Source organism: Oncorhynchus mykiss, chromosome 32 (assembly GCF_013265735.2).
Source record: "Oncorhynchus mykiss isolate Arlee chromosome 32, USDA_OmykA_1.1, whole genome shotgun sequence".
NCBI classification, from domain to species: domain Eukaryota; kingdom Metazoa; phylum Chordata; class Actinopteri; order Salmoniformes; family Salmonidae; genus Oncorhynchus; species Oncorhynchus mykiss.
The window spans coordinates 39,828,679-39,850,267 of record NC_050572.1 but is presented as its reverse complement, the minus strand read 5'-3'; the positions used below and the strand labels follow the sequence as shown (position 1 = coordinate 39,850,267).

The 21,589-nt window shown below is 43.2% G+C and overlaps 1 protein-coding gene across 1 annotated transcript in view; it reads left to right on the top strand.

Annotated features, from left to right (window-relative positions):
* Positions 1–5,502: 5,502 nt before the first annotated feature.
* The window catches only part of LOC110488484 (ephrin-A3-like), a 92,626-nt gene continuing 76,539 nt past the window's right edge, over positions 5,503–21,589 (top strand). The window contains exon 1 of the mRNA XM_036971383.1: positions 5,503–6,262. Coding sequence (XP_036827278.1) covers positions 6,153–6,262 — 110 coding nt within the window. The 5' untranslated portion in view covers positions 5,503–6,152. The remainder of the gene's footprint in view (positions 6,263–21,589) is intronic.

Genomic DNA, 21,589 nt, shown 5'->3' with positions numbered 1-21,589 from the left:
GACCCCTCTGATAGCCTCATTGCTATATACCACTAGACTACTGCCTAATAATGCTCCTCCAAGGCATTGCACTTCCTCCTTTACAAGTGCTTACAATTGAGAGATCCTGGTCCCCTGTCTAAAATAGCTCTCCGGGCATCGGCTCAGCTATCCCCCCTGTCGTTCACCCTGACCAGCACAATAGATGGTATATGAAAGGGGTTTAAATAGAGGCAGATATTGCATTGTGGCTTTCAGCCGGCTGGCCCACAGACAGCCAATAGCGTCAATATCCCTGTCGGAGAGGAGAGGCTGGGTGAGCCATCTATCCATCAGACAGGGACCATGCAGGCCAGGCAGCACAAAAAGCACGAGACCTCATTACAACGGACCAGTGTCCGCACGGCCGTGTGCCTGGGCCGCTCATTGACCAGTCGGCTGAGCAATGAGCGAGACTGAGAGGGCAGGGCTGCAAACTCCTCATATCGGTCAGGCCATTGACCACCCGTCCTTGGCTGCTGCGCCCCCGCACCCTGCCCCCAAGCCAGCCCATCAGCAATTATTCAGACAGTTAATTAGGTCAGTCAGCTCCTCCAGCCCCGCAGGAGGAACAATGTGCAAGACGGCCGAGACTGACCTACTGACTCTCCTTCAGTGGAGTGTCTGAACATCGCTGGCTGTAATCGGTCCAATACCTAGGGACGGTTGACCTAACAAAATTAATGATTAAACTTGTGACCCTCCACTGTACTGTAGACCTGCCAGCCCACCCTGCGATGTTCCCAGGCATATGACGTGGCACGACCATGGGCCACGTGAAGGATTGGACTGTGCTTAATTTTTCTCTGATAGCATGCAGACATCAGATTGAGGGGAATGGATTGATCTAGAGCAGGGTTTTAAAGGCCATAGATTCCACAGGCTTTTGTGCTAGATATTCATGGCAACCTTACCTAACCACCAACATATAGATAATAACTTACTGGAAGTTGCACATCTTACATACTGACTATAACTTTATTATACCTTGCATATCAAACCTGATTATAAGCTCTGACAAGGTTAATGGACTAAGCCTTGATAGAGGTGACAGTGAACTGCTGCCCTTCAAGGCATGTCTTCTCAAATCCTGATTTAGTGGTTGGATCCAAAAACCTGCTGTGTCATATTATTATATAATTTCTCTTACTAAAGCCCAATACGCTGTTTATTTTCCAAATGTAAGGCCATAATTCTGTCAGTGTCCTCCTTCCGAAAGCACACGGGGAAAGGTTTATGTCCATGCCAAGCCCCCCAGTCTGATCAGGATTGCGACATTTCCTCTCCTACCGGAGGGCCTCAATGCACCTCACCCCCGTCGACGTCCAAAATGCTCCAATTCCTTAGGAGCAATATCTCCTCCTCACAGAGAAAACGGTCACATGCTCTATTATTTCAAACAGAACTTTTGACCTAACATTTACAGAGAGAGGAGGCGAAAAATAACCCTTGACGTGACACTTTGGAGTTCAGTCGGCATGTTGTTGCTTGAATGGATGCTACAGGAATATCCTTATTTTATTTTAGACATAGGATGTTAACAGGTTGTGAATGGATAACAAAAATATCTCCAATTATTAAGAGACAATCTACATTTAGGTGACTATATTTCTATTCGGTCTCTATTCTTGTTTGGTGCTGATGTCACTACAACTCAGTGTCCAAGGGAGTAAACCAGGTTCCTAAGGCTTTGATCCTGAAGACTTAGACTAATATTGCCTTTGACTCTGATTCACTCTGCCAGTGAGTTCACTCTGCCAGCGTAGTTTTCTTCTCATAGATTCTCATTAGTGTTGGGTGGTGAAACAAGAGAGGATGTAGAGTGCAACTCTGCCAATCCAAAATGTACTCCACTGTACCATCAACACCTCAAGACAATGAGAAGCACATCCAATGAAATGATGATGCTCACTATCAAACTATTACAGTACATTTACACACCACAGTTATCGATTGATGTAAACAGAGAATTTGAAAGAGTGAGAGAGAAATAAAGAGAGCGATGGAAGGAGGTGAAAAGGAAAGAGAAACATCTATGGATTCATTGAGCACTTTACTTAATTGCTTCCGTAATCGATTGTCGTCCTGTGGCTTGGGCGACGTCCCAAATGGCAACCTTATGCTTTATAGTGCACTACTTTTGACCAGGACCCATAGGGCTCAGTAGTGCACTATAAAGGGAATAGGGTGCCATTTGGTACGCAGCCTTGGTTAGTTGAGACTGCTGATTTGGGAGGAGCTGGATATTGACCCTGTTGTTGATTGTGCATTTCCTTTATACATAACCAATTCTCAGAGGCTTAATAAGAGAGAAGCACTATAAAAAGAAACGCACACTTGGCTCTACCAAATACTTGAGGTACGGTACAGTCAACTATCATCTCTTAAGTTGTTTTGCTTACCCTACAGTTTTCTCAAGTAGAAGTTATGGCTTCCAGGCTACAGCCTGCCATCATGCTTGTCAATATTTGTTCCTGTACCTGTCAAGTGTTGTTGTATATAGCTTATGTAAGGTACTTTTTTTCAAGGTACTGCTCCATATTTTTTTTAAATATGTTTTTTTACCTTTATTTAACTAGGCAAGTCGGTTAAGAACAAATTCTTATTTACAATGACGGCCTAGAAACAGTGGGTAACTGCCTTGTTCAGGAGAAGAATGATAGATTTTTACCTTGTCAGCTCGGGGATTCGATCGAGCAACCTCTCGGTTACTGGCCTAACCACTAGGCTACCTGCCGCCCCTTTATACATCCAGCTAGCAATGAGATGTGGTATTATTTCTATTGATTTTTAGTCAATGGTAAGAGAGCACTAAGACTTTCCCCAATACCTTTGAACATCCTCCCTCTTATCTCCCTCCTTTCTCTTCCCTCCTTCTTTCTACTGTAATACTCCATGCGTCACTAATACTAATAAACACACTGTACTTTTTGTCTTTTCATCAGACCCATGCTGCTCTCCCATCTCTTGTTTGTTCCTTTCCTCTCTTCAATATTTCATGCCATTGAAAGTGCATCTCTTCTGGCGTTTTCCCATGCCCTACCACCTCCTGACTGTTAAAACACGATTTGCTATCATTAGACATCCCGCTCCTTGACTCTTTCATCCCCCTTGCTTCTCAATCATCTCCATTGGGACCATCATGTTTCTTGATGATGACCCTCGCTGCAATGATTGCCCTCATTTATTTCATTTTTACCCCATATTTGTATGCCACTGTTCCATTATTGTCACTACCTCAATTTTGCAAACACGCTACCACCATTTTGCACGCACACACACGCATGCACACACACACAAAAGTCAATCCCTTATTGTTCATGTGTCTTGTGCCTCTGTTATGATATCTCTCATCAATATTGCTAGGACATACAGCATGCCCCCATTCCCCTTCTCCCTTCTTTTTCATTCACCACGATCCTTTACCAATCCCCAGCTCATTCCCTGAAGGTTCACCCTTCATCCACTCATTCACTTTCTCTCTCTCTCTTTTCACCATGTCCTGACAATACAGAACATTGTTCTTGATGGCTTGGCAGATGCCATTATCCCTGGCCGATATCTTCACAATCACATTAGCCATTTGTACAGCTGGGTACTTGCTGGAGCAAATCAGGTTAAGCACCACGCTCACCTACCTACCTACCGCACATTTGACTCAGCACCGGTACCCCCTGTATATAGCCACGTTATTGTTATTTTATTGTGTTACTTTTTTAAACTTTAGTTTATTTAGTAAATATTTTCTTAACTCTTATTTTCTTAAAACTGCATTATTGCTTAACGGTTTGTAAGTAATAATTTCACAGTAAGGTTGTATTTGGCGCATGTGATACATTTGATTTGATTTGAGCAGTAAGGTCCACCTGGAGTTCAGACCTGCCATCCTCCTAATTGCCAATAATCATAACAGCCACGCTATGGTGTTCTTTGTCTTTCTTTCTCCTCCTCCCTAAACTTTCTTTGACCAAATATTGTTGTTGTCTTATGAATAATGGTTGGTTACACTCATTAAATGTGTTTATTTTGGATCCCCCTCATACACAGAATTCTGTGAACACTTCATTCAAAGTGGGTTTTTGGTGTTTGAATTTAAAATATGAATATTATTTAGTGAGATAAGAAATGAAAGAAACAAAGAGAGAAAAATAGAGTGGTAAATAGAGATAGGACAAAATGGACGAGAAACAAAGCGCAACATTTAAAACATATATTTAAATATTTGTATTTTAATTATGTTACGAAGAGATAGATTGATGATAACATATTATCTAAATAATCAATGTGTCCATACCGATACCATTCATGAATTAATCATTATGCATATAGAGTAAACAAGGTAACAACTTACTCTAGTGTAAGGCTACAAATGTCTGCCTTACAGTGCCTAGCATCGTTGAAAGAACAACATGCTCGTGCACATCCGCAACACATCAAATTTAAACACATTTGATTATTGATGATATGAAGAAATCCACCAGAGACCATGCCTCCCTCTCCCATACTATGTATGTACAAAGCCTACATTGAGAAGCTCACAGTTTCACACGCATACATAGGCCTACCCTTCCATGTATAGGGGCTACTGTAGGGTTCATGTTTCTCAAATAGGAATAGGTGAATATTGACAGTATATACAATATGAGGTGTAGAATATACAAAAGAGAATGTTGGTGAAGAGATGCAGGGATTTGCCAAGGAGATGCAGTGAGGGGTGAAGGGATGACAAATGGTAGTAGCAAGTGATCTGGCATAGTAAGAACAGACAGAGGCAACAACAGAGAAGAGGGAGAGTTAGGGAAAAGTGTTAGTAGCCTACTCTCTCTTTCTCTTTCATCCCCCTTTCCCAGTCACCACGGCAACATGCCTGGAGGGCACTCAAGAGAGGCGTCATCACTGACAAAAACAACAGAGGGGGAGAGTGAGTGAAGGGAAACGAGAGCAAAATAGACCGTGTGTGTGCGTGCGCGTGTGTGTTTGTGTGTCTGGGCATGAGAGAAGGGGTGTGAGTAGAAGAGAGTAGGGCTGACCAACTGTGCTTTTGGCATTTAGAATTTTCTGCAATTAAGTATTTTAAACTTGAACTTCAGTGAGAACTAATCACAAGATACAAATGATTTAGTAGGCTATACTCAAGGACAGTTTACAGACACCCACATTAAGGGGACTAAATCAAGCCTCACATCACCAAAACCACTTTTATGAAAGTTACACCAAAGATATGATAAAATCTGTTTTAATAGGCCTACAGAATGTGCATATTTAATCAAACACAGTAATGACTAAAATAGTTAAATTAATAGTAATTACTTCACTGGCCAAAAGCATGGTTTTACAATCCACCAATGATGAAATTGAACAGGTTAATTAATATCTCTTTGGGATATTAAACATGCGCACGCGCATCAAACACACACGCGCACACACAGTGGTGGTGGGGCGGGGCTGCTGGATGGACAGAGCGAGCGCATCGTGTCTATCAGAGGGCGGGAATGTAGAGTCAACGGGTGCGCAGTGTGTGGCTAGTCTGGACGCGGCGGCAGGTAGAAACCTAAAAGTCTCAACGGACACAGACTGAGTTGAGGCTAATTTCAAATGACAATGTAGACAATTACATTTACAGTCGAAAAGAAAAAGGAAACCTACCAACAGGAGGATAATGTAAACACATTTTGATGAACTTTGATGATACCATTTCAACGCCAGCTGTGCTTGTCCAAGACGAAAGGTTGTCTTGATGTGAGGCTACATTGAGGTGATTTGCAACGTTTCATCAACACGGGACTTCAGTTGTCATTGTCAAATATTGCAGTCTACTTTGCCTTATCACGTCTCCTTCTGAACACGATTGTTTTCAGTCTGTGGAGAGGATTAGGGAACATAAAAGGAATACTCAAAGCACAGTGACTTCAAAGTGCGCAGCAGGCAAAGTAAGTAAACATAGGGTTGGGGAGGAAACCGGGTTCGTAGTCGCAATGGAATTAGTGCTGAAGAAGTATTCGTCCGTTCCAAACGTCGCTGGAAACTTCAACTAGGTTGTGTTACCGCTGGGATGTTGACAGCGACCTGCTGTTTGGGACGGAGGGACTGAGAGCGAAGAAGGTAGGCTAGAGAGGACGAGGAACAGTGGGATTATGGCTCTCGCAACCGTTTCTCTCTGTCTAATAGCGCTCGCCTTTACACATTTGCACCAGACGCGTGCCAACGACCGACATGCCGTCTATTGGAACAGCTCAAATTTACAGTAAGTAAACTAGCCTACAGATATCGGCGTAATACAGTAGAACAGACTATCATCTTGGTTTTATTTGTTGCTGTGGACCTACTTTGACGACAGATGTCAGTATTAGGAATTGATCATCCCTAATTTCTAAAAACGTGAAACAAAAATAATCCAAGTTTAAATCATGAAGTGTGACTATTTTACAGGATTCATATGTGAACTGATAGGCCTATGTATAAATCATTCGGTCAATTGTGTGATAAATGCCCACAGTGCCTTTTTAAAATAAGCATGAAAAGTAGCCTTTATGTTTATGCCATAACTTTATTTTCCCCTTCCACAAATTGTAGGCTATTTCTACAGGGAATGACGGATTTTGCCTATTGCCAATAACACACACACACACACACACACACACACACACACACACGCACACACACACACACACACACACGCACACACACACACACACACACACACACACACACACACACACACACACACACACACACACACACACACACAGTATAATAGCCAATAACAGGCAGCTGTTTTATTGTAATGTTCCTTTCCACCATGTTAGCGGGTACCCTGGTGTTCTATATGCATATTTAATATGGCCAACTCAGTTCTCGCTGTCCATCTCTTCCTCCACCATGACTCGTATCTCTCTCTCTCTCTCTCTCTCTCTCCATTTTACACACAATCCTACGCATTTGAGTGCAATCCATTCTGATATTGCCTGCCATCTTTGTCCCCCTTCCATCCTACTACAGTAGGTTACAATACTGTAGGTAAGCGTCTCCATACCTCTAACTCTGCAGCAGAGATCGATTGGCTATCTGGTGCCTTTGTCCTCTCATTATTTTACATTAAATCCATCATTCTCACATTGTTTTATCTTCTCCCCTCACCCCACCTCTTGCTCTCTCTCTCTCTCTCTCTCTCTCTTTTGCTCTGTCTTTCTTTCTTTTTCTCTCTATTTGTTTTCCTCCTCCTTTCGCCCATTTATATTCACCTCAGACACTGGCCTCTCCCCTGTATGGCCTCTCTTGATCTCATACTTGGTTATTTTCCTCCCTCTCTCTTATTTTTCTACTGTCTCTGATGGCCAGCCTGTCCCCATCAATTCCTTTTTTTGTGTGCATCTCATTACCATCCCCCATCTGCTCCTGTTTCATCATTCACCTCCAAAACCCAGGTTGTACCCCAAATGGCACCCTATTCCCTTTATAGTGCACTACTTTTGACCAGGGCCCATAGGGCTCTGATAAAAAGTAGTACACTATATATAGGAAATAGGGTCTCATTTGGGACACATACCCAGAATGAAAGGTACACAAAGATAATTACATAGGATAAAGTTGTTTGAATGCATCTGAAATATAATTAATTAAGGATTCTGGGCATGTGAGGCTTACAGACAGTTTTTTATAATCAAGGTATCTCAATCACACAACAAACAGTGCAAATGAACGCCTCATAAAAATTCCAACCAGCTCTGGTTGCGATAGCAATTAACTATGTCAGTGAGAATCTGAATAGAGGAGAGGTATATTAGATGAGACTCATTAGCATTGCTAGTGCATGTTCAAAGTGCTGTGAGGATTTTGCAGGTTTGTGAGCGTCACATTCTGTATTAGTATTATCTATCATTGTTCATTATTAATTTGGCGTGTGTTCTATCCAGAATGACGTGCACGGCGTGAGGAGTACACCCAGGCATTGTATGGTGTAATCATTCATCAAGTGTTGGCACATCAGCACCTTAATATAACATTTATATGAATATATTTTAATTTTAATATACTCCAATGAGTGTTTCAGTGTGGGATGTGTGTGTGTGTGTGTATGTATGCACATGTGTGTTTGTTTGTAATATCTTCCCCTCTACACTGAGATAAGTATCTGTAGAATAATGCAAAAATTGACCCAGTTTGCAGGTAGCAGACAAATCCACAGAGGCTATGGCAGGAATACTGATAGGCCATCAAGCCTCATAGGCCGTAGGCTTTAGGCCACTCCAGCACCGCTTTAAAACAGACGACTAGTTTGAAAAGGAAAGACTGGGATACCGTAACAAAAGTTGGAGATACAAGAAGTGCCCTGATTGCAGCAGTCAGAGTTGCAGCACAGTTATCTACCTCCATCTCCTTTAGAAAGAGTTGCTCCCAGCTTCCGCTCACAGAGGCATGCCTAAGCCAACTCGTTAAAAATGTCCCTGCTAATGGTTGACTGAAGCAGGAAAAAACACACACGCAGGCCATTAAATCATCTCGCATCTGAGGCCATCTGCCAATTAGAGAGGGGAGATGTGGAACATCTTGAGGAGCACATGTGAGTGGTGTTGGCCTTGCCAGTGACACAGTCTGAGTCCCAAATAGCATCCCATTCCCTATATAGTACACAAAAGTAGTGCACTATGTAGGGAAGAGGGTGCCATTTGGGACACACACACAAACTGTAGCGTCTTAATTGGATGTTCAACATGATCAAAACAATAATGTGGCTTTTAGTCATTCTCAATGTCGCTCCTAAGCATCATAACTTAGCAGGAGATCAGGGCATACAGGTCCTTTGCACAGGTGTGGGAGGGAATAGTAAGGAACCCATGGTGTAAAATCAGCCTACCATTGCCTCCTAGACAAGATGAAATGTGGAACCTCAGTGTGTTATTGCGCTATGTGCGTTCATTGTACGACATATTGTGAACCCGATTTGAGACCTGAAATTGAGTCTGTCAGGCCTCCAAACCAAAGAAAGAAAGAAAACACTGCCTGCATGCATCCCTCCCTGCCTGCCTGGTTGGCTCACCATATCCGGTGTTACAAAATAAATTATCACCTTGACAAATAGCTTCCCTGAGAGTAAGAGGCGTAGGGGCTCCTCATGATCAATGTGGAGCGGAGCTGCTGTCTTACTCAACCGCCCCACTGAAGATGTGTGGGTGGAGGACCAGCAACTCAGAGCTGGTGGCACTGTGTGGTTGCGGAGGAGAGGGGAGCCCCAACACACTTTGGGTAGAGAGGTTTCTGATTTTCTCAGTGAGATTATTTATAGGGAAGATGAATGATAGATAAACACACAGAGGGAGACAAATAGAGATGGAGAAGAGGAAAAATGTGGAGAACGGTTTGGAAAGAAAGGGGTCGGGAGGAGTGATGGAGAATATGGAGTGCTGGTAGAGTAATGGAAAGTGTGCCAAGAAGGTAGAGTGAGGCAGAGGATATTTTGAGAATGATTAAGAGAGCCCAAAGACAGGGAGGGAGAGTGAGGCAGTGAGCTTTTGTGGAAATTAAAGTTATTTGGCGAATGTGCTGCGGCTGTTGCTTCTGGAGAGATTATACTTATGGGAGGTGACCCGTGCTAATGTGGACACGCAGGGTTATTCATGTGGACCAGTGCTCGGAGACAATAGCAGAGGTCTGGCCCTATGCAATACTGTGCAGTGCAACGCGTGAGACACAAGTGGATTTTCTAGCTGATTACATGCAAGGCTGTCTGTCTAGCTTGCTCACTGAACAGTCTCGGCAATTTTGCATACAAATGTATCTTACTCAGTGACATTCAATTTGTTCTTTTCAACATTCGTCATACCACCGTGACACGCAACCGTCTCAAACTGCATTATATATTTATTTCCTGCCTTGTAGTTGATGGCTATAGTGCTGAATGGGAATCTGTGAGCAACACTGATTCCAAAGAGAATGAAAAAGAGAATGGTGCTGGAGAGAATAGCAGCTGTTTTACGGGCTCCTGATCAATTGTGCTATTTTGTGTATTTTTTTTGCGTTGATCGTAACTTTTTTTTAACATAATGTTTCCGCCATTGTTTCCAATGACCAAAAAGAGCTTCTGGACATCAGAACAGCTATAACTAACCTTAATTTGGATGAGGACTTCTACTTCAATGAGTCAGAGATGAAAGACATCACATGCGCTGCTGTTACTGTTTATTGTATATCCTGTTGCTTAGTCACCTCGTACGCCTGCACATCGCACAAAGCAGCATGCCTTGCCCTTAACTGCACACACAGAACTAACATCAACTACATGCATGATAATCTTTCATGGTTGAGGGTTTAGGAGAAATGTTCTACTTTTCTTCTAGTCTTTTCAAGAAACCACTTGTATATTTGCATACACTTCAAACAGATATGCATAACCCACCAGACACACCACTATGGGTTTCTTCACAGTACCCAAACCAAAAACATATTTAATGCGGCGCTCAGTTATGTATAGAGCCATGTCATCGTGGAATGCTCTACCACCAGAGGTTACTCAGGCAAAAAGCAAGTTTAGCTTTAAAAAACATCTTGTATCGCTGCACCTCTCATCTTTCTAAAGAACTGAATACGAATGTATATGTGAATAGTTTGTAAATAGTATTTTTGTTGTCTCTTGGTGTCTTTACTATATATACAGTCGGGGCCAAAAGTTTTGAGAATGACACAAATATGAATTTCCACAAAGTTTGCTGCTTCAGTGCCTTTAGATATTTTTGTCAGATGTTACTATGGAATACTGAAGTATAATTACAAGCATCTCATAAGTGTCAAAGGCTTTTATTGACAATTACATGAAGTTGATTCAAAGAGTTAATATTTGCGGTGTTGACCCTTCTTTTTCAAGACCTCTGCAATCCGCCCTGGCATGCTGTCAATTAACTTCTGGGCCACATCCTGACTGATGGCAGCCCATTCTTGCATAATAAATGCTTGGAGTTTGTCAGAATTTGTGGGTTTTTGTTTGTCCACCCGCCTCTTGAGGATTGACCACAAGTTCTCAATGGGAATAAGGTCTGGGGAGTTTCCTGGCCATGGACACACAATATCGATGTTTTGTTCCCCGAGCAACTTAGTTATCACTTTTGCCTTATGGCAAGGTGCTCCAATCATGCTGGAAAAGGCATTGTTTGTCACCTGTTCCTGGAGGGTTGGGAGAAGTTGCTCTCGGGGGAGAAGTTGCTCTCGGGGGATGTGTTGGTACCATTCTTTATTCATGGCTGTGTTCTTAGGCAAAATTGTGAGTGAGCCCACTCCCTTGGCTGAAAAGCAACCCAACACATGAATGGTCTCAGGATGCTTTACTGTTGTCATGACACAGGACTGATGGTAGTGCTCACCTTGTCTTCTCCGGACAAGCTATTTTCCGGATGCCCCAAACAATCGGAAAGGGGATTCATCAGAGAAAATGACTTTACCCCAGTCCTCAGCAGTCCAATCCCTATACCTCTTGCAGAATATCAGTCTGTCCCTGATGTTTTTCCTGGAGAGAAGTGGCTTCTTTGCTGCCCTTCTTGACACCAGGCCATCCACCAAAAGGCTTTGCCTCACTGTGCGTGCAGATGCACTCACACCTGCCTGCTGCCATTCCTGAGCAAGCTCTGTACAGGTGGTGCCCCAATCCCGCAGCTGAATCAACTTTAGGAGACGGTCCTTGCGCTTGCTGGACTTTCTTGGGCGCCCTGAATCCTTCACAACAATTTAACCGCTTTCCTTGAAGTTCTTGATGATCCGAATAAATGGTTGATTTAGGTGCAATCTTACTGGCAGCAATATCCTTGCCTGTGAAGCCCTTCTTGTGCAATGATGACGGCACATGCTTCCTTGCAGGTAGCCATGGTTGACAGGAAAAGAACGATGATTCCAAGCACCACCCTCCTTTTGAAGCTTCCAGTTTGTTATTCAAACTCAATCAGCATGACAGAGTGATCTCCAGCCTTGTCCTCATCAACACCTGTCTTAACGAGAGAATCACTGACATGATGTCAGCTGGTCCTTTTGTGGCAGGGCTAAAATGCAGAGGAAATGTTTTTGGTGGATTCAGTTCATTTGCATGGCAAATAGGTACTTTGCAATTAATTGCAATTCATCTGATCACTCTTCATAACATTCTGGAGCAAATTGCCATCATACAAACTGAGGCAGCAGACTTTGTGAACATTAATATTTGTGTCATTCTTTTGGCCAACACTGTACAGTTGAAATCGGAAGTTTACATACACTTAGGTTCGAGTCATTAAAACTCGTTTTTCAACCACTCCACAAATGTCTTGTTAACAAACTATAGTTTTGGCAAGTCGGTTAGGACATCTACTTTATGCATGACCCAAGTAATTTTTCCAACAATTGTTTACAGACAGATTATTTCACTTATAATTCACTATCACAATTCCAGTGGGTCAGAAGTTTACATACACTATGTTGACTGTGCATTTAAACAGCTTGGAAAATTCCAGAAAATTATGTAATGGCTTTAGAAGCTTCTCATAGGCTAATTGACATGATTTGAGTCAATTGGAGGTGTACCTGTGGATGTATTTCAAGGCCTACCTTCAAACTCAGTGCCGCTTTGCCTGACATCATGGGAAAATCAGAAGAAATCAACCAAGACTTCAGAAAAATCTGGTTCATCCTTGGGAGCAATTTCCAAATGCCTGAAAGTACCACGTTCATCTGTACAAACAATAGTACGCAAGTATAAACACCGTGGGATGACGCAGCCGTCCTACAGCTCAGGAAGGAGACGCGTTCTGTCTCCTAGAGATGAATATACACTGCTCAAGAAAATAAAGGGAACACTTAAACAACACAATATAACTCCAAGTCAATCACACTTCTGTGAAATCGAACTGTCCACTTAGGAAGCAACACTTATTGACAATAAATTTCACATGCTGTTGTGCAAATGGAATAGACAACAGGTGGAAATTATAGGCAATTAGCAAGACACCCCCAATAAAGGAGTGGTTCTGCAGGTGGTGACCACAGACCACTTCTCAGTTCCTATGCTTCCTGGCTGATGTTTTGGTCACTTTTGAATGCTGGCGGTGCTTTCACTCTAGTGGTAGCATGAGACGGAGTCTACAACCCACACAAGGGGCTCAGGTAGTGCAGCTCATCCAGGATGGCACATCAATGCGAGCTGTGGCAAGAAGGTTTGCTGTGTCTGTCAGCGTAGTGTCCAGAGCATGGAGGCACTACCGGGAGATAGGCCAGTACATCAGGAGACGTGGAGGAGGCCGCAGGAGGGCAACAACCCAGCAGCAGGACCGCTACCTCTGCCTTTGTGCAAGGAGGAGCAGGAGGAGCACTGCCAGAGCCCTGCAAAATGACCTCCAGCAGGCCACAAATGTGCATGTGTCTGCTCAAACGGTCAGAAACAGACTCCATGAGGGTGGTATGAGGGCCCGACGTCCACAGGTGGGGGTTGTGCTTACAGCCCAACACCGTGCAGGATGTTTGGCATTTGCCAGAGAACACCAAGATTGGCAAATTCGCCACTGGCACCCTGTGCTCTTCACAGATGAAAGCAGGTTCAAACTGAGCACGTGACAGATGTGACAGAGTCTGGAGATGCAGTGGAGAACGTTCTGCTGCCTGCAACATCCTCCAGCATGACCGGTTTGGCGGTGGGTCAGTCAGGGTGTTGGGTAGCATTTCTTTGGGGGGCCTCCATGTGCTCGCCAGAGGTAGCCTAACTGCCATTAGGTACCGAGATGAGATCCTCAGACCTCTTGTGAGACCATATGCTGGTGCGGTTGGCCCTGGGTTTCTCCTAATGCAAGACAATGCTAGACGTCATGTGGCTGGAGTGTGTCAGCAGTTCCTGCAAGAGGAAGGCATTGATGCTATGGACTGGCCCGCCCGTTCCCCAGACCTGAATCCAATTGAGCACATCTGGGACATCATGTCTCGCTCCATCCACCAACGCCACGTTGCACCACAGACTGTCCAGCAGTTGGCGGATGCTTTAGTCCAGGTTTGGGAGGAGATCCCTCAGGAGACCATCCGCCACCTCATCAGGAGCATGCCCAGGCGTTGTAGGGAGGTCATACAGGCACGTGGAGGCCACACACACTACTGAGCCTCATTTTGACTTGTTTTAAGGACATTACATCAAAGTTGGATCAGCCTGTAGTGTGGTTTTCCACTTTAATTTTGAGTGTCACTCCAAATCCAGACCTCCATGGATTGATAAATTTGATTTCCATTGATAATTCTTCTGTGATTTTGTTGTCAGCACATTCAACTATGTAAAGAAAAAAGTATTTAATAAGAATATTTCATTCATTCAGATCTAGGATGTGTTATTTTAGTGTTCCCTTTATTTTTTTGAGCAGTGTATATACTTGTGTATTGTTAAGTAGTAGTAGAAGTAGGCTATGATTCAATGATAAATTAAGGTACCATTAGGTACCACATCGATTATATGCAACGCAGGACAAGCTAGATAAACTAGTAATATCGTCAACCATGTGTAGTTAACTAGTGATTATGTTAAGATTGATTGTTTTTTATAAGATACGGTTAATGCTAGCTAGCACCTTGGCTCCTTGCTGCACTCGCATAACAGGTAGTCAGCCTGCCACGCAGTCTCCTCGTGGAGTGCAATGTAATCGCCCATGATCAGTGTCCAAAAATGCAGATTACTGATTGTTATGAAAACTTGAAATCGGCCCTAATTAATCGGCCATTCCGATTAATCCGTCGACCTCTAGTTCGGACTAGGCCCCTTAGTTCCAGTGAAGGGAAATGTTAACGATACAGCATACAATGACATTCTAGACGATTCTGTGCTTTCAACTTTGTGACAACAGTTTGGTGAGAAGGCCCTTTCCTGTTTCAGCATGACAATGCCCCTGCGCACAAAGCAAGGCCCATAGAGAAATTGTTTGTGAGATCAGTGTGGAAGAACTTGACTGGCCTGCACAGATCCCTGACTTCAACCCCATCAAACACCTTTGGGATGAATTGGAACGTCGACTGCGAGCCAGGCCTAATCGCCCAACATTAGTGCCTGACTTCACTAATGCTCTTGTGGCCGAATGGAAGCAAGACCCTGCAGCAATGTTCCAACATCGAGTGGAAAGCCTTCCCGAAAGAGTGGTAGCTGTTATAGCAGCAAAGGGGGGACCAACTCCATATTAATGCCCATGATTTTGGAATGAGATGTTCGACGAGCAGGTGTCCACATACTTTTGATCAAGTAGTGTTTTTCCAGTTACTGTATTATACAATAAAGGGACTTCTTGAGACATGATCCAGCTATAGATTGATGAGAAGACTGGTCACGTCGTAGAATATAGAGATATAGAGAAGAGGCGTATCTCTTGTATGGAAAGCTCTTTATAAGAGGTTCATAAGATTGGTGTGTTTCAAATGGCACCCTATTCCCTATATATTGTAGTGCACTACATAGGGAATAGGGTGCCATTTGAAACACACTGAATTCCCACCATGAAAATTCCACTCAATAATGAGGGAGAGAGCTCTTGAGTAACATAATGCCATTTGGGACACAACCACTGTGTATTTTCTCTCTGTTCATATCAAGAGCCCTACTGGGGAAGTGTCATGGGACTAATCTGAAAGTTAGGGCATGCATTCTTCAGATTAACACAGAGAGAACACACAAGGCCCCTCCACGTGCCATCAAAAGTCATTAGTATTCCAAGTTCTCCAAGGTTAGAGAGGCTGCACTTAGCTGGCTCTGTAAACCCACAGGAGATAGCCCTGAACCAGACAGGTAGAACCAATTTCAGACTCAATGATTTGAATGCAAATACTCCTACAGAGGAGGCCTTCCAACTCTCAGCCTGAGCCTCCTCCTCTAAGTTCTACTACAGTGTATGGTATATTAAGCTAGTAGTGGTATGAGCAAGGAAATACTAGAAATTGGCACGGGCATTCCTAACACATTTAGTGGAAATGTCCTGTATTTACCAAATCATGAGAGCAAACCACCACACAAGTCAGAGTTATCATAAAGTCCATCTTTAATTATAATGAGCTCCATCACAACCCTGTGACTCTCAGATCAATTCAGTGTCTATACATGAATTCTCTGAGAGTGCTTACACATTGCAACTGAGATCCTTTATAGCAAAGACACACATAGCCAGACAGCATTGGCTATAAATTATCGTTCAGCCTTGTCTCCTAAACTATGTTCTTATCTCGCTCTTGGTACCACTCAGGACCAGCACCATTACCTCATCCAATAGCATATATCAAATACACCCCCTCCTGGACAAGATCACAGAGAGACAGTGACTGGCACACAGACATTGTGGAGCCAAGAGATCATTGGTTCCCCCTCAATCATCCCTTCACATGGTTTAAAAGATACAGTGCCTTGCGAAAGTAATACTTTCGCAAGGCACTGTATGTTTACATATTAAGACAAGCTTGACCTCTCCCCTTTCTGTGGCCCAAGTAACTGAACCCTGACAGAGAACAGATAACTGCAAACGGCCAACAGTATTATCCAAAAGAAGACATTCTAATGACAAATATCTCACATAAGCATGCAATAAAATGAATAAAACATTTTATTTATAAATGTTACCTAAAGAAATCTGATTCTGCTACTACACACACCAGCCCATTATTTTCCAAGGCCCCCCCCCCCCCCATTATTTTATTTTCCAAGGCCCCCCCATTAATAGCCAAATAATGATACTTCTGCACAAAACCCCCAATTTAGACAGGCCCAAATAAGCTTAAGATGGACCAGCCCTTCTGGCGTTTGCCAGTACTGCTCTATGGCCAGTTCGTCTCTGGAGTGTGTTATGTTACCAGTGTTGTTAGGTTGCTGCCAGGAAATTGCATTGCTCTTGTGAAGAAAATTGTTCCCCATGTAGAAAAATATCAACGCCATTGATAAATGGATGGTCACTGGCCATAGTATCTTGTCATGGATTTGCTACAGGGCCTGGAAAATACGTTATCGTTTGTCGATAAGAAAACCTCTCTGGTGTGAAGATTGGGTCTGTAGTTTTTGTTAGCCAGTACCTCTTTAATAGATAACTATACTTCGTAATTGAACATTTTTGGTGGGAAAAATCACTTACTCACAAGGCTGTGCTTTGTCATATGTGACTCAGTGTTTTTTTACATTGGATAAAAGTAGAGACTCACACTATGATATATCATTTTGTAGCTCTATTGTTGAGGAACAATGGGAAAGTAATTCTGCTTTGAAAGTTGACAAACTTGTTAGCTAACTTTTGAGAAAATGACCTTTGAATGTTTTGGTATCTAGTGAAGAGTTCTTCTATGTCTACAACCATTCAGCATCGTTCACACCCTCTGAAAGCTTTAGCCCCACCCATCTTGTTTCGCCCTCGGAGCGTTCAGAGTGCACACTTGACGCTCTGGCCGATGATTTGTTTACCTATGGATAACATGAAAACAGCCTAACCAGCTCTGCTGGCAACAATTTCATTACGCTTCTTTGCAGACATTTACTAACACCGACCATATTCAACACGTGATGTACACTTTTTAGCTTAAGACCTTGTCACGTTCGTTGACTGGAGGAGACCAAGGCGCAGCGTGATGCGAATACATGTTACTTTTAATGAAGAAGGACACTAAACAAACTATACAAAACAACAAAACGAACGTGAAGCTATAGTATAAATGTGCAGACACAGGCAACTAACACATAGACAATAACCCACGAAATACCCAAGGAATAGAGTGGGGCAAAAAAGTATTTAGTCAGCCACCAATTGTGCAAGTTCTCCCACTTAAACAGACGAGAGAGAGGCCTGTCATCATAGGTACACTTCAACTATGACAGACAAAATTAGAAGAAAAAAAATCCAGAAAATCACATTGTAGGATTTTTAATGAATTTTTTTGCAAATTATGGTGGAAATCATAGACATACATACCACCCAGACTAATAAACACCCATAGACATACAAAACCCCTAGACAGGAACAAAACCAAAATAATAAAGAAAACAAAGAATACTAATGTCAGGGCGTGACATAGCTAGGCAAATAAGGAACCTAGCTAGGTAAACAACATGTAAAATCACACATGTAACGTTAGCTAACGAGCCAGCCAGCTAACTAACGTTAGCTAGTTTATTATTTTTTACCCCCTTTTCTCCGTGGTATCCAATTGGTAGTCACAGTCTTGTCCCATCGCTGCAACTCCCGTTCGGACTTGGGAAAGGCAAAGGTCGAGTACCATGCGTCCTCCGAAACATATCCCAGCCAAGCCGAAATGCTTCTTAACATACTGCTCGCTTAATCCGGAAGCCAGCCTCACCAATTTTTTCGAAGGAAACATTGTACACCTGGCAACTGTGTCAGCATGCATGCGCCTGGCCCACCACAGGAGTTGCTAGTGCGCTTTGGGACAAGAACATCACTGCTGGCCAAACCCTCCCCTAACCCGGATGACGCTGGGCCAATTGTGCGCCGCCCCATGAGTCTCCCGGTCACGGCCGGCTGCGACAGAGCCTGGACTTGAACCAGGATCTCTAGTGGCACAGCTAGCACTGCGATGCAGTGCCTTAGACCAGGCTAACGTTAGCTAGTTAAACAACAATGAACATAGTGCCAAATCATGTTGTTACTACAATGCATGAATATGCTGGGAGCTACCCATCCAGGTTCAATGTTAGCTAGGTAACATTACGCTCTAACTAGTGAAGCAAACAGCTGTGGGATACGACTAACAACGTCAGCTAGGGAGCCAGCCAGATAATGTTAGCTAGCTAGCTAGCTAACTGTACACTTTACCTTAAAACATGTAGCTAGCTAGGTAAACAATGAACCTAGTTTGGTAAACAATGTATAAAATCACACGTTAGCTAATGAGCCACACATTAGCTAACGAGCTAATGCCAGCCAGCTGACGTTAGCTAGCTAGCTAACAGTAAACTTTACCTTGAAGTGAAACCACTTTGTCAAAATTAGAAGAGTTTAATAACTGAAAATGTAGCTAGCTATTTTACCTGTATACTTCATCATGCATGATGGACGCATCTCCCTGTCATGGATGCCATGCCACAGTTGCCCTTAGTTTGAGGATGTAATCCGGAGACTGGTGTTTTCGCCATCTCTTTAGCTATCATACTCTAATTCCACTGATTTCAAAACTTGATCCTCCAGAGAGTGGAGCTATGCTGCGCCACTACATTACACACTTTAAAAAAAAAAGCAGCGTTCGACAGGATTACCAGCACAGACTAACCAGCTCAAATAGACAGAAGCTTCTATATGGCAGACCAATCCAAACTCCTCTCTCGGCATGTCCAGCCCAATTATTATCTCAGCCAATCATGTCTAGTGGGAAGGTTACTTTTTCTGTGGCTTAACCAACAAGGCTCGTAAATTTAACACTTTTATTCGTATTTGCAGATGGCATACAAGTTTGTTATTAAGGCACATGAAAGTTCACATGTTCAAGAAGGCATTTCTGCACCATTTTTTTTTAACGTTCAAATGGCTCTCCTGTGAAGTCGTGAGTTGCGACATACGCCTAGTTTCCTGAATCGGGTCACATATCTTGTTGTCTTAACATCCCCCTACAGGCCTTAAGCCATGTCTTTGCTGTAATACTGCTGAGTATTTTACAACAATGCAGTCACATGAACAGGCAGCGGAACGGAAGCTCTCCTCGAGTTCATTGGTTGGGAGTGCTTTTTAGTCTATCTATCAAGGGGGCCAATTCTGAATATGGATGTAATAATTAGGTATTCTGTTATAATTGAGAATTTGCCTATTGAAGCTGTAATTATAGGAAGGTCTGAGACCCTTTGGCAGCTGTCGTCTCTGTAATGAGAACATCTAAAGAAAATTGAAATCTCTCTCCAGTGCTTTGCACATTCAAAATTACTAAATGTAATTTGACCTCCTTCAATGGCAGCAGGCAGCCACTGCTGCCTCCAGAAGTTTAATATGTCCAGTTATGTTGAAGGGGGACAACTTCAAGCGAAACAGTTCTATTACAAATATGATAGGGGAAGTCTTTAGAACTTGAAAGTCATATAAGTGGAATGGACAGGAGGCCACTACCTCAAGGCATGGATGGAAGAAGAATTCTTGTTAGTAAGCCATATAGGGCTGGGGAGCCTTGATGGCAGAAGTCCCACCTTTGCCAAGCCAAAAGACTAACCTAAAAGCAGCCCATTTTACAGAAAAGCTAATAGTATTATTTGACATACAAGACAAGAAGTTTGTGTCATTGTGTTTTGCATAGATTGCAACTCCCAAACTGCTGACTTAATTCTCCTCCCCTCTGGGCTCCCGAGTGGTGCAGCGTCACTACTGAGGAACTGCATCTCATTGCAACAGGCGTCCCTACTGTCCCTGGCTGTAAAACATCTGGCCGTGACTGGGTGTCCCATAGGGCGGCGCACAATTGGCCCGTCGTCTGGGTTTGGCCGGGGTAGGCCGTCATTGTAAATAAGAATTTGTTCTGAACTGACTTGCCTAGTTAAATAAAAGGTTAAAAAACTTAAATTAAATACATTTGGTTATGGTTAATACATGAGCTACGGCACATGCATAATCATGCCTTTCTCTTCACACACATGCACATGTTGTAATCTCTGTGTTATTGTCATTGATGTATACAGGAATATATGTGACTCAAATCTCACTCATAGTGTCCTATCATTGGACGTGTTCTCTCTGGTTCACTAGTGTGTGTAGTAGTAGTGTTGTGAATTCGAAAACGAGTGTGGGTATGTCTCAAGCGGTGCAGTGAGGATGTGTGTAAAAGTATCTGTTATGTTCGGTGTGTGTGGGTGGCTTTGTTTGCTGTTCTAGTTCAAGGATAGTGCAGTATGTGTATGTTATTTTTGCCTGTGCGCCTATGTTCTTATGTCTGTGTAATGGGTACTGTAATTGTTACTTTAGTGTCTTTTTCAGATTTTGCGCTTAATGTATAGTTGGGTGCGTTTGTGTAGACTGCAGTGTTGTGTGTGTGTGTTAGTGTGTGTCAAGTGATTGTGCAGAACAGAACAGTTCAGTATGTAAACTGGGAGACACACAGAGAGATGAGCCCAGATCCTAGATTCCAGGTCCTCAACACGTTGTGTGTGGGTGTGCTGAATATCAATGTCCTGCTGCACTCTCTCTTTCTCTCTCAATGTATTAACGTGTATATGAGTGTGTGAGTGCATGTGTCTTGAGTCTTGGTGTGTAAGACTTTGCATGGAAGGGACAGTATATGTCTTTGATTGGGTGGCTGTGTGTGTGTGGCTGTGTGTGTGTGGGTGGGTGGGTGTGGGTGGGTGGGTGGGTGAATATCTAGCCTATCTGTGATTGTCTGGGAGTGATTGTCTGGGAGTGCAGAATACTGATTCAGCCTGTTTTCAATGTCTTGCTCTCTCTCGCTCTTTCTCCTACCTGATGTGTGTTTTTCTTTCTGACTGAGTACACGGCAGACCATGGCTGCTGCTATGTGGGGATGCTCCTACATCAAGAGTAGCCCTTCTCTTCTGTCTTCACTCTCGGTGGTGTATTTGAAGTGGTTCTGCCCAGCCTTCTGTTGCTGTTCTGTTCTCACCTTGTGTGGAGACAATGGGAAT